At 34.1% G+C, this 12,245-nt stretch overlaps 2 protein-coding genes across 2 annotated transcripts; both read left to right on the top strand.

The window, feature by feature from the left end:
- Positions 1–4,311: 4,311 nt before the first annotated feature.
- On the top strand, positions 4,312–7,560 carry LOC131624206 (uncharacterized). Its single transcript, XM_058895168.1, has 6 exons — positions 4,312–4,472; positions 4,562–4,628; positions 4,781–4,951; positions 5,039–5,107; positions 6,817–6,841; positions 7,091–7,560. The coding sequence occupies exons 1-6, from the start codon at positions 4,312–4,314 to the stop codon at positions 7,558–7,560; spliced, it is 963 nt and encodes a 320-aa protein (XP_058751151.1).
- Positions 7,561–8,640: 1,080 nt separating this feature from the next.
- LOC131624201 (uncharacterized) lies at positions 8,641–11,662 on the top strand. Its single transcript, XM_058895161.1, has 5 exons — positions 8,641–9,393; positions 9,522–9,619; positions 10,634–10,658; positions 10,761–10,881; positions 10,979–11,662. Exons 1-5 carry the CDS (start codon positions 9,099–9,101, stop codon positions 11,316–11,318), a joined length of 879 nt encoding a protein of 292 aa, XP_058751144.1. The 5' UTR covers positions 8,641–9,098; the 3' UTR covers positions 11,319–11,662.
- Positions 11,663–12,245: the final 583 nt, after the last annotated feature.

Genomic DNA, 12,245 nt, shown 5'->3' with positions numbered 1-12,245 from the left:
TCCTCATTGGTTACAAAGTCTTGTTTGACTGTTTCTCTCCAATTTATTTCAGGTCATCGGACTAAGGTTTTGAACCTATCAGAGACTGAAATCAGGGCCCACATTTGGGAAACCCTCAAAAAACCCAGGACATTTTTTAAATGGCCTAATAATCTTCAAATAATCCCTATGTCAATATCCAATGGAAATTTAACTTCAATTCAAGAGCCACAGTCATCAATTTCATCTAGCCTACAATTAGGGTTTTTAACCTAATTCACCTGGACAGTTGACTTTTAATCAGGACATGGTGCCACAACTCAAGCCATGTCTCAAGGTCCTATAATACCTCAATATGATCCATTCATATCATTCATTTGATGAGGATAGCTTGATTCACCTGAAATCTCCAGAAACGCGATTCACCTGAAAAAGTCAACTATACAAGAACACCTTTGACTTTTTGGATTTTTGGTCAATCATGGACTTTTGAAGATTTAAATCATCAGTATATGATATTTGAAGTCATTTGATCAAGAAAAATCAACCAAGAATCAAAAAGTCAAAGTTTGACTTTTCATACTTAGAAAATTTTCTAAGTGTTTTCAAGGGTTTTGTTTCAAACTTTGGAAGAGAATATCTCAAAATTTCAAGTACAGACTGAAAAAAGCTTCCAATATCAAAGTTGTAGATTTTGATCCAATGAACAACTTTGTCACATATAAGTTTTTGGCAAAAGATCAACCATTTAAGAGATATGGAGCTTCAAAGTTTGTACCTTTTGCAAAATTCACAAAAAGACATAGTTTTCTCCAAACTTCATGGATCTTTTTTACCAATTTCCTTAGGGATCTTGAGGAAACTTTTAGCTAATGAATTGAAGTACATACCAAGGGCTTTCCAAAATGTCCAAGAGCATGAAAAAATACTGAGTGGAGCTCGGGTTTTGGAATTTGTCATTAGAGGTCCTTAAGCTTAAATTTCAAACCATTTTTTCACAAAGTATGAACACTTTTTGGAGTATGATGCAAGCAATGACATAAACAAGTGATAAATGCAAGATATTTACCTCTTGAGATAAGATTGAAAGGAGATAAGAAGCATTTGAGATTTTTAACCATGGTTAACATTTTTAACCTAATGCTTTTAATGGTAAGATTTCATTCTATCTCTTAAGCCAAGTTCATAATTGCAAACTCAACTTGCTAAGCCTTGTCATCATATTTCTTGGCCTATAAATAGAGGTTCAAAATCCATTCAAAATCACACCAAAAACATTCCAAAGCATTTGTTCTCTCTTCTTCCTTAAGTTACAGGTTTCATAGTTTTCAAAGGAGGGAGAAATACCAATTTCCAAATCTTTGAAGTTCTGACCAAAGTGATGCTTCTAACACTTCATAAACATCATATGGGATGTGTTTGAACCATTCACACCTCTCAAAAACACCCAAAACTCAGAATCACCATCTCACCTCCATATTTGCACAAAGTGAGCCTTAACATCTCAGTTCATGATCCAGCTCATATCTGTCCAAACTAGCACTTCAAACACCATCCATATATCACATATGAGCTATCCCAATCATCATCCATGACCTGTAACACCAGAATCATCATGTTCGACTCTCACTCCAAGGAACTGCAGATCGGGTACCATGGCTTGATCCTGGTGAATTCAATCTATTCCAAGCATTCATACATGTTCCATAATCATCATTGAAGCTGTCCAGATCAAGAAACAACTTCTGGAAACACTCTTTTGCAGAATTGGATCCTCATTTTTTGAGAGGTAAGTTTTGAACTTCAAACTCTATCAATCATGCATCATAAATGAAAAATTGATTTTCTATCATGTTTCTGCACATATGAGGTTCATTAACCCTCAATCAATTGTTTGATTTGATGCACATACACGATTTCACGATGATTATACATAATTAGGGTTCTTCGTGTTCATGCGAAAATTGATTGTCTTACCGTCAAAATAAATGAAATTAAAGAACCTCATCATGTTCGTGAGCTCAAAACGAGCAAATTTGATGTTTGACTCATCCATTTTCATTGAGAATTGAAGGAGATACGAATTGATGAGGATTGAATGAAGAAGATGAACACTGCGCGTGTTTTTTTGTGTTTCAAATTCAAATATTTGTTTTAATATATATTTCATTGAAGTTATTATAATAACAAGCTGCGCGTGCAGCTTAGTTGGCTAGTGTTTTGATTGGTAACCATAAGGGTGTGTGTTCAAGCCTTGGCTGACCCATCCCTTTAATTTTTATCACTTATTTTTTGTCTTTTTTTCACAACTTTGATCAATCATATCTCATAGCAAATTTAGTCTTTTTGACTCCAATTTTTTCACACCTTTTATTTATCCAATATATTTTGACATCATACGAAAAAATTCAAGAAAAAATTTACTTTTGATTATTTTATTTGATAAAAAAAAAAGTCTTTTTAAGACTTTTAAAAACTTTTTTCTAGGGTTTTTCTTTTCAAAAACTATTGATTAAATCTTTTGGATTGATCAAATCATTTTCAAATCACCATGGACATCCCTTAAGGTATAAGTCCCACTCCTTTGTATAAAATTAGGTCTTTCTTTGTATATACGCTTATCTTTTTATACCCTGATCGATTTGATTTAAACCTTTAAATACAAATCAAAAATTAGGTTTTTCTTTCTTTCAATCTGTAAGAAACCTAAAATCAAAACTTACTGGATCTCTCCTTGAGTGTAAGCCCCACTCCCGTGTACATAACTTTGATTGATAAACCGTTCATCCTTAAAGGTATATTTCCTTCATAAACTTCAATTTACACACACACTTTGTCATATATACTTGTTCATATACTTGTTCATATATTTTTTCATGTTATATGCTTGTTCAACTTAGTACAACACTAGGTTCCCCATAGCCTCCTATTGGGCTTCGTGCAAAGAATTTCTCTTAGCTAGGTTAGGACATAGAGTATGGTTTCCCGTTGAAATCACTCTAAGAGCTCAAACCAACTATACCATGCCTCCTCTTGGGCTTCATACAAACGGTTGTGCCTCCCATAGCCTCCTCTTGGGCTTACAATGCAAGGACCCTCGATTGTCCCTCCCATAGCCTCCTCTTGGGCTTACAATGCAAGGACCCTCGAATAGCCTCCTCTTGGGCTTCGTACAAGGACCCACGGGCTTCTTAAAAGAATCCCCATATCATAATAAAATACCCTAGGAGATTAGACATTTATCATCTCTATGACAGGAGTATCTCTTCTATATCATCACAATCAAACTTTTTGCCACACGGCTGGCTCATCAAACTTTTTGCACACGGATGGCTCATCAAACTTTTTGCCACAAGGCTGGCTAATCATGCTTTTTGCCACAAGGCTGGCTAAACAAAATATCTTTATCATTCTAAGAACCATAAGTGGCACAACCTAGGTCTTATAATGAAAATATTCAAACAAAATCAATAGATGTATGTGATGAAATAGATTAGATACATCGATCATTGAGATGGCATTTGTCTCTTATCATTTGCTTCCACTAGCATAAGTGGGAACTATGATTGCTCTAACTTTCTCAACATCCTTTTCAGAATATGTAGGCACAAGGTCTTATCCTTGGCGAGCATACTTCTATCTCCCTCAAACCACTCAAACCTTAGCTTCCAGTAGACCTCAAGCTACAGATGCTCTGATTCCCTCTAAGGGATATGTATGCAGAAGATTGCGATGATCTTTGCGAGCATAATCAAACAACCCATTTAGGTCCCCACCTATCTCACAAAGGAGAAACTTTCCCAATAGCATAGCAAGAAATAAACAAAAAAGTATAACAAATGATCCTATAGAGTACTATAAATACGTAGGGTGCTAATACCTTCCCTTCGTATAACCAACCCCTTACCCGGAATCTCTCCCCCTTGCATTGCTTTTAATTTTATATTATTTGCATTGCATATCTTTTAAGGTTTGTGCAACTTTTTTTCTTTTCCTGCTTTGGAAAATATAAAAAGTTTGGTCGTGACCCAAAAACAAAAAAAATATATCATTTTTTGAGCCCGAGCGCCAAAAAAGGCATCCGGTGTCTCTCCCGATTTTCACCACGACACAATGCACCTGCTCTCTCTCTCTCTCTATCATTGACCTGCGATTCATCCATCTAATCCACTAACAAAAATTGGACTAGCCTCAATGAGGTCAAGAGTATTCGTGCTATCGCAGAGTTGGGAAAGGTTTGTCTGTTTAAACAAGTTTTAAATCTATGTCTGAGTTCATTTTTAAATTTCCATCTGCATAATCAATGTTCATATGGCACCTCTACCATCTTAAATGGATAGTTTTGCAACCACCATTGGGACAACCAAAGGTTTCAGGGCTTCCAGGTTTGGATGGTACTTTGAGTCATGCCATGCCTGCAAATTATCTAACAAGTCCCTCGGCGAGAAGTTTGAATGTGCCTGTGGAGTTACTGATGTAGAACCTGTCATTAAGTGAGCCATTTGACTTTGGGATGTAAAATTATGTTAATGAAAAACCTATATATTTTAACTGTTACATGCTCTCATTACCCTATTTGTAGATTCAAACTTGAAATGGAGGTGGAATATGATGACCACGAAGAAACCTTTGTTTTTGGGATAAGGATTGTATTCCTTACACTAAAATGAATGCGAAGGAATTAAGACAAGTTATGAAGGCGGTGAGTTTTACGGTTCATATAATGCTTTTCATTTATCTTACTTGTGAGCATGAATATGGAGAGTATATCTCATTATATCTTACTATGTTTTTTGCATAGGCTGGAGAGGACAACCCTAAAATTTGGCCTGCTCACCTTGATGTTTTGTTGAATAAAGAAATGGTATTCCGTATCAAGTATCAATTATCCTATGAACAATTCTCTATCGTCGCAATACTTAACGAGGACAAACTTTACCAAAATTTTGATAACTACCTCACTCCTAATGAGGTACAGACTCATAATTTTCTTCAGTCTTCTTAAGCCTTTTCATTTTTAATCTATGCTCACAAAATCATTACGTTATAATCATTTCAGCAAACATCAAATGTTGCTGTCTTGGAAATTTCCACCGCTGCTCCAACCGTTCATACAACCCAAATGATTGTAAGCCATTTACAAAATCTGTGTGTTGTAGGATTTCTATGTTTTTTCTGCATTTCCCTTTCAGATTTTAATATTTTCCTATGCAGACGGATGGCACACATACAGATGAACAATCAAATCATGCTTAACCATCCCATGCTGCACACCATACTTCTAGTCCTTCTGCAAGCTCCAGTAGTACTCTTGGTAAGAGGATTTCAACATCAACCTCTGTGAAAGATCTCATCATGGCTGAAGAACTCTCTCCAAAACAATCCGCCACTAAGGCGAAGCCTGGAAAGAAGACTAAGCATATAAAGAAGGAGTGATTTGGTCTGCCTATTTCAGAATTCATCCTTATTTTGATGCATAATTTTACTTGACGCCGTTTTTGTAAGGATATAATCTAACTATTACCTATTTTGTCTTTTGAGACGTCTCATTATGCATATTTTATGGCATTCCCTTAACTCTATCTTTAAACCTTTTGTAAAGACTCTACTATGTTCGTTTTCTAATTGAATGTATTTGTTAATCATAGTTGTTGAATCTATCTATATGGTCTCTTTTTCGAAATATTCTATCCTTAACATATCAATCCTTATGATCATTCTATTTTTGATACTTAGTAGTGTTGTACTTGGTATAGTGTTGATAATATGAATACAATTTAATTGTACTATTTATAAAAGTATAGGCTATAGTGTAATGAAATTGCTTTTGTTTCACTTCAGTTGTAAGTTTTTTTTAAATAGTTGCCAAGACTGCATATAGTAGTTTGTTAGAACATTAGATGCTTCATGCTCAGTTATATTCCTATTTAACAACTCACTTGTACATAAGCCTCCACATTTTTTTATCAGTTCACGCAAGCTAACCTTGAAGCCAGTGGCGGAGTCAGAAATTTTAGGGAGCCCGGGCAAAAATTTTACACCTTATTTTTATTAATTTTACACTCTGTTTCTACTAATTTTATCCTTAATTTTGTCTAAAAAAATTTCCATTGATTTTGTCCAAAAATTTTACACCATGTTTTTATTAATTTTGCCCTTAATTTTGTCTAAAAATTATCAATTTTGCCCCTGATGTTGTCTAAAAATCGACACTTAGGTGGGAAAGTATACAACGAAAGGAGGAGTTGAGCCCAGGCGCATGCCCGGGCTCGCTGGGCTGTAGCTCCTTCCCTGCTTGAAGCTATGCCTTATGCTAACTAACTTCACACAAGCATTTTATAAATTCAAATCTAGGTAACACTTAATTTATACAATAAGTAGTACATCACAATGCTTGGTTTTACGTCTGAACAATGTTGTCTATTGTATCACATTAAGAATATTCTTATTTTATATTGTTTAGTTTTGTTATCATTCAAATTAATTTCTTATTTTCACTTTTAATGGTTCAGGAAATTATAGATAACTTTGACCACCTATAGCTGGCTTTTTACTTATTTCATGTAAAGTCAATTGTATTACTAAAGTGTTGTTTTTCCATCCTAAGAGCATTCACATCCATTATATTCATTTGAGTTCTTTAAATGGACCCCATTTAATTTTTTATATTATTACACACTTCCCAATTATTTAAACAACTCATCTATATTTTCTAAATATTCATTCAACTAAACAAATAATCTCAAGTGGGACCCATTAAATACCATAATATACCCCAAATTTAATGATATATAATTTTTTAATTCAACTTAAATGTAAAACAACGCTCTTTTGCAGAAGAACGTAGTCGCTTCGAAGAACGGTATAAATTTGTAAACATCCATTTGTTTCTGACATGAAGGCTTTGGAATATGTGTGAGAACGATTATAAGGCACCGATATTTATGCTCTAAGGTAAAGATAAGCAGCTTTTGGAACTGTGATAGGTAGAAACAGCTCCAACTTCGTGTTGCAGTCGAGGGATCTTACTGGAAAACTTGGTTTTGGGAAATCCTTGAGTACAATGTCAATTATTATGTTTAGTCAATAATTATATTTACAATTGTTATAGGAGAAGAGAAAAAATACTTTAGTAGTGATTGCATATATAAGTCTAATGCTACTAACTTTGATGCATATGAGCACGTCACTCCCGAGTTCCTAAATGCTCTTAAAACTTTGGGATTGCCTAATCATTCAATCAGGTTGAAAGTTAGGGCCACTATAATGTTAATGCGCAATCTAGATCAGTCTGAAGGCTTGTGCAATGGTACACGGCTCACTGTTACAAGGCTTGCTGCTCATGTCATTGAAGCTAAGATCATTTATGGAAAAAATATTGGGAACACAATTTATATTCCTAGAATGTCTTTGTCCCCCTCACAGTCACCGTGGCCATTTAAATTGGTGAGGCGCCAATTTCCAATTATTATTTTCTTCGCCATGACAATTAACAAGTCTCAAGGGCAATCTCTAGACCAAGTTGGTTTGTATTTGCCAAAAGAACTTTTTAGTCATGGTCAATTATATGAAGCTCTCTAGAGTGAAATCCAAAAAGGGATTAAATATTCTTATTCATGACAAAGATAGAGAACCAATGAATACTACAACTAATGTTGTATTCAAAGAAGTGTTCCAACACATTTAAAAGGTGTGTTATTGCGATATCTCTTAACTCATTCCATGTAAAAATTAATTGGCAAAGACCATTGTTGTACTTTATAACATTTTAATTTTCTTTTCGTTTCAGGTAGAACATTTCACTTCATTTTGAAGATTCATGTTACAAGTTTATACATTGATATAATTGTTTGTAACACATCTTTGTTTTAATTTCTTCTTTTGATCCATATATAACGTAATTAACGCTCATTCATGTGTTTTCACATTATCAAATCTTTTGTTATTATTGTATTGTTACTTAAAGATTGTCAAATACTATAATTTCTTTGAAACATTTAGGCTCTGTTTCTTAAGACATGTTTTTGAGCTTATAGCTTATGTCTTATGTCTTATAAGCTCATATGATAATTTAGACCCGTTTGGTAACGGTCTTTTCATCACGAGCTTATAGCTTATTTTACTAGCTTATAGCTTATTTTCCAGACGCTATTTCAAATAGCGTTTTAACTTATGTCTTATAGCTTATTACTTTTTCTTCCTTTTTTATCCTTATTATTTCAATTAAAATCCATTTTTAACCCTTATAATTAATTTAATTTAAAATAAAATAATTATATATTAAATATCTTTTATGTCATTTTACATTTATAAGTTAATTGAACAGCTAATTTTACCAAACACTTCAATGAACTTATAAGCTATCAGTCTCAACCATCCGCTATAAGCTATAAGTCATCAGCCATCAGTCATAAGCTATAAGCTATCAGCTAGCTTATCAATCAACCGCTATTTTTACCAAACAGACTCTTAGACAATATAAAAAATACATTACTCGAGTTTCTTACCGGTGATTTTAGAAAGGAAAAAAAAGTAACAAAATCCTTTAAAGACACTTATAAATATTCTAAATAAATAAATAACTATTTTAAAATAAATAAAAAATAATAATTTTTTAATACGTTGAATACACCAATTTTTATAAAAATTGAAGGACCTAAAGTAAAGTAGGAAACCAGATCTGAGAAAAATGTTTCAATGCATTTTCCCTTTTCAAATTTTGCAGCATCTTCTACAAATTCTTCCCTAGATTTTCCGTCAATTTCTCCCCCATGAAATTTTCCCTTCTGGGTTTTTCTTTTAGGACCTAAACTATACCAAAGTTTTGTTTTTTACTATTATTTTCGAATTAACTATTATAGTCAAAATTCCATTTCGAGTTGTTTTTCATGTAAGGTTATCTTTAGAAGATACCCTTTTGTCCCCTCATAATAGTCTATGATTAAAGTTTGTTCCTTTATCAACAATTGCATTGTTCCACTCAATTTGTTCTAGGGCTGAAAATGATGCAAAAGTTTTATTTTCCTTGAAATTTTGTTATGTTGGAAGGAAATTTATTCCAAAAATCTGTTTTTTTATTATATTTGAGTTAAGGGAAAGGAAAGCATAATCTTGTTATCATGGTTCATTTGATAAACTATGATCCTTGTTCTTTTTTTACCAGGGCTTTTTGTCAATACCCTTGTTATTCTGATGTTAAGAGAAGTGTTAGGTTTAATGTTAAAGCCTGTTTTGATAGTTGTAATAATTGGAATGATGATGGTAATGCCAAAAGGGTTTTTTTGAAGGAAAAGAAAAATGGGAATTTTACTAATGTTGATCATAGGTTACAAGGTGGAAGTCATAATAAGCCTTTTTGTTTTCCTGATTATCAGTTTTCGCAGAAACTTGTAGTTGCTGTTGATGTTGATGAAGGTTTGTGTTTTTGTATCCTAATTTTAATCTTTGATTCTTACATGATGATTGTTTTTTTGTTTAACTACTTTGTTATGTAATTTTCTCTATGATGTGTTTTTGATTCATTTCTCTTTTTTCCCGAGCAGTATTAGGAAACTTTGTGTCGGCTCTGAACAAGTTTATAGCAGATCGATACTTGTCGAATTATTCGGTTTCGGAGTATCATGTCTACGAGTTCTTCAAGGTATATCCCGGTTATTGTTTCAACTTTTCTATATTGTCATGATAATTACCTGGAAAATTGAAATTTTCCATTAGCTTGTATTTACTAGAATACTAAATACTACAAGCATGTTGGGCTTTTTTGAGATTTATTGGAATTTTTGCCTTCATTGCGGTCCGCCCCTAGTTGCCTAATTGCGGCGTTTAACTTGCCTTCATTGTAGTCCCCAACACCTTCATTTTGTTGAGTTTGAAGGGGTAGAATTAGTCTCACGATGCTTAGAGATATGGTTTGTGAAGTGTTTATAAAGTTTGGACGATGCAGAAAGTCCAACAAGTGATCTAGGATAGGCTCTGATATCATTATTTGGATTGGCCCTAACTCATATATCCTCCGCACATTTGGAGCGTGGACATAGTTGATGGGTGACCCAATAGAAGAAACCTAATAGCAAGTGGTCCAACGGATCTTGAATTTAGTTTGGTTCATGCATTTCTTTGTTCTTTACTTTCCCTGCATATTGTTGGAGTTGATTGAAACATCTTGGAACAATTTATCCATTGCCCAATATGCTAAAAGAAAAGGGAGGCCAAAACTGGCTCGAACTTCTTCGTTATAAGATGCAACAGTCAAAAACACCAATTCTATCTGACTGTTGGGATTTAATTTCTCTATGTTTTTTTCGCAACACATATTATGAGTAGGGAACTATCACCTGCACGAAGCGACAGGGCATTACCAGTTAAATTGTGTGAGGAAGTGTTTTACCCGTGTTAGAGTTGTATCCACATACAAAAATTCAGGCAGGTAGCTGTTCATCCATACATAGACAAAAACTTGGATTTTTGCTTATTCACAATCCTGCTCTTCAATAGTTTTTTTGGTGTTTCAAGATTAGTGAACCCCTTCTCTCATGCAATCTAACATTATATTGCCTTAAGCTATGCATATGAAAACTCGTTTAGATTGTTATGCTGCATAGAATTTTTAGCGTGTTTGTATACGAGACTCTGACGAACCTCACTTCTCTTACAGATATGGAACTGTTCACGAGACGAAGGTAACTAACTGCATACGTACAGTCACTGTTTTGCATGTTGTGAATTAATCATCACCGTGTTATGAACATTCATGCGATCAATACTATCATTTTGTTGTGCAGCTAATAGTCGCGTTCATGAGTTTTTTGAGACGCCATATTTCAAGTCGGGGATCCAACCTCTCCCTGGTGCTCAAATGACCTTGCAGAAATTATCAAGATTTTGCAACCTATCCGTTGTAACGTATGCTTTCGCTACCGATTTCACTTCAACATGTAGCAGAATCTGCAATTCATCTCCTAATATCTCTTTGTTTGTATATATGTTTCTGATCGATCAGGTCTCGGCAGAATGCAATCAAGGATCATACACTTGAGTGGATAGAGAATAACTTTTCAGGTTTGTTTGATGAGATTCACTTTGGAAACCATTTCGCTCTTGACGGAGGGTCAAGGCCAAAGTCAGAGATCTGTAGGTCTTTAAATGCGAAGGTTCTTATTGACGATAATCCAAGTTACGCAATGGAGTGTGCTGAAGCTGGTATAAGAGTCCTACTTTTCGATTACGAAAACTCGTATCCTTGGTCTAAGACTGAGTTTGCAGAGCAGCATCCTCTGGTGCACAAAGTTGAGAATTGGGAAGAAGTTGAACAAGAACTAATGTCATTGATAGTTTTATAGTTACTTAAAGTCCTGAAGCGTGATGGATTTTTGTCGAAAGCGCTGTTTTCGATGTACTAACTGGACTATTTAGATGTACCAGAGACGAACTATTTGTCGTAGTAGTCTGCGGTGAGGATGAATTTGGGATTCCTGCTGCACACGAATATAGATTTTGACTGTTTGATCTAAAATCAACTGTTGAGATCGTTTTAAGTTAGATTGGTGATGGTGTCCTCTGATTGCCTGAAGCATGTGACCTAGGGCAATCCAGGTGTTGTTTCTGTTAGGTGATGCAGAATGATGGAGGGACTAACTTGATAAAATATTTTACGGTTTAGAAGACTAATTTGAAATTTCAATGATGTTAAGCTTTAAATTCACATATCTTTCTCTTATTTCTCTTTCTCATATTATTGTTTTTCTTCAATTTTTTATTAAAATTATACAAAAAAAAAGTCTGTATAAATTAACAAATGAAACAATTACACATAATGCTTAAAGAAAATTGCAGAAATGAAACAATTTGAAATCACAATACAAGGTTATCATGCAAGGCAAATTTAATGGTAGAGCACTCTGATAGGTGGTCCACAGTGGATCTGAACTTGAAAATCATTGAAAACTCTAACAATGACAGACAACACCTTCTATAGGTAGGAACTCACAGCCTCCTCCTCGTCCTCTGAGTCGTGAGTAGGTTCCGAAAATGCATTTTCAGAGACATTTTAGAAATGCATTTTTGAAATAATTTTATTTATAAAATTGGGACGTGGTTAAAAAAGAATGAATTGCTTATTTTTTATTTTTCACAAGGATGTGGTAGCAATTTTTAGGATGTCTTAAGCAATTCTCTATGAATATTGTTAAGTGGACAGCAAAATGAATATTGTTAAGTGGACAACAAAATTGAATCAAAATTGAATCGTGTTATTAATAACCAATAAG

The sequence above is a fragment of the Vicia villosa genome, unplaced genomic scaffold (assembly GCF_029867415.1).
Source record: "Vicia villosa cultivar HV-30 ecotype Madison, WI unplaced genomic scaffold, Vvil1.0 ctg.000108F_1_1, whole genome shotgun sequence".
Classification (NCBI taxonomy): Eukaryota; Viridiplantae; Streptophyta; class Magnoliopsida; order Fabales; family Fabaceae; genus Vicia; species Vicia villosa.
This window is presented reverse-complemented; position numbering and strand designations above follow the sequence as displayed.

What these genes read in the sequence shown, in the direction of transcription:
- LOC131624206 (XM_058895168.1), top strand. Translation starts at nt 4,312, where the DNA reads ATGGATAGTTTTGCAACCACCATTGGGACAACCAAAGGTTTCAGGGCT. An exon ending in GATGTAGAACCTGTCATTAA is followed by an intron (nt 4,473 to 4,561) that starts GTGAGCCATTTG and finishes CCCTATTTGTAG; the next exon opens with ATTCAAACTTGAAATGGAGG. An exon ending in TTCATACAACCCAAATGATT is followed by an intron (nt 5,108 to 6,816) that starts GTAAGCCATTTA and finishes GCTCTTTTGCAG; the next exon opens with AAGAACGTAGTCGCTTCGAA.
- LOC131624201 (XM_058895161.1), top strand. Translation starts at nt 9,099, where the DNA reads ATGGTTCATTTGATAAACTATGATCCTTGTTCTTTTTTTACCAGGGCT. An exon ending in TGCTGTTGATGTTGATGAAG is followed by an intron (nt 9,394 to 9,521) that starts GTTTGTGTTTTT and finishes TTTCCCGAGCAG; the next exon opens with TATTAGGAAACTTTGTGTCG. An exon ending in GAACTGTTCACGAGACGAAG is followed by an intron (nt 10,659 to 10,760) that starts GTAACTAACTGC and finishes TTTGTTGTGCAG; the next exon opens with CTAATAGTCGCGTTCATGAG.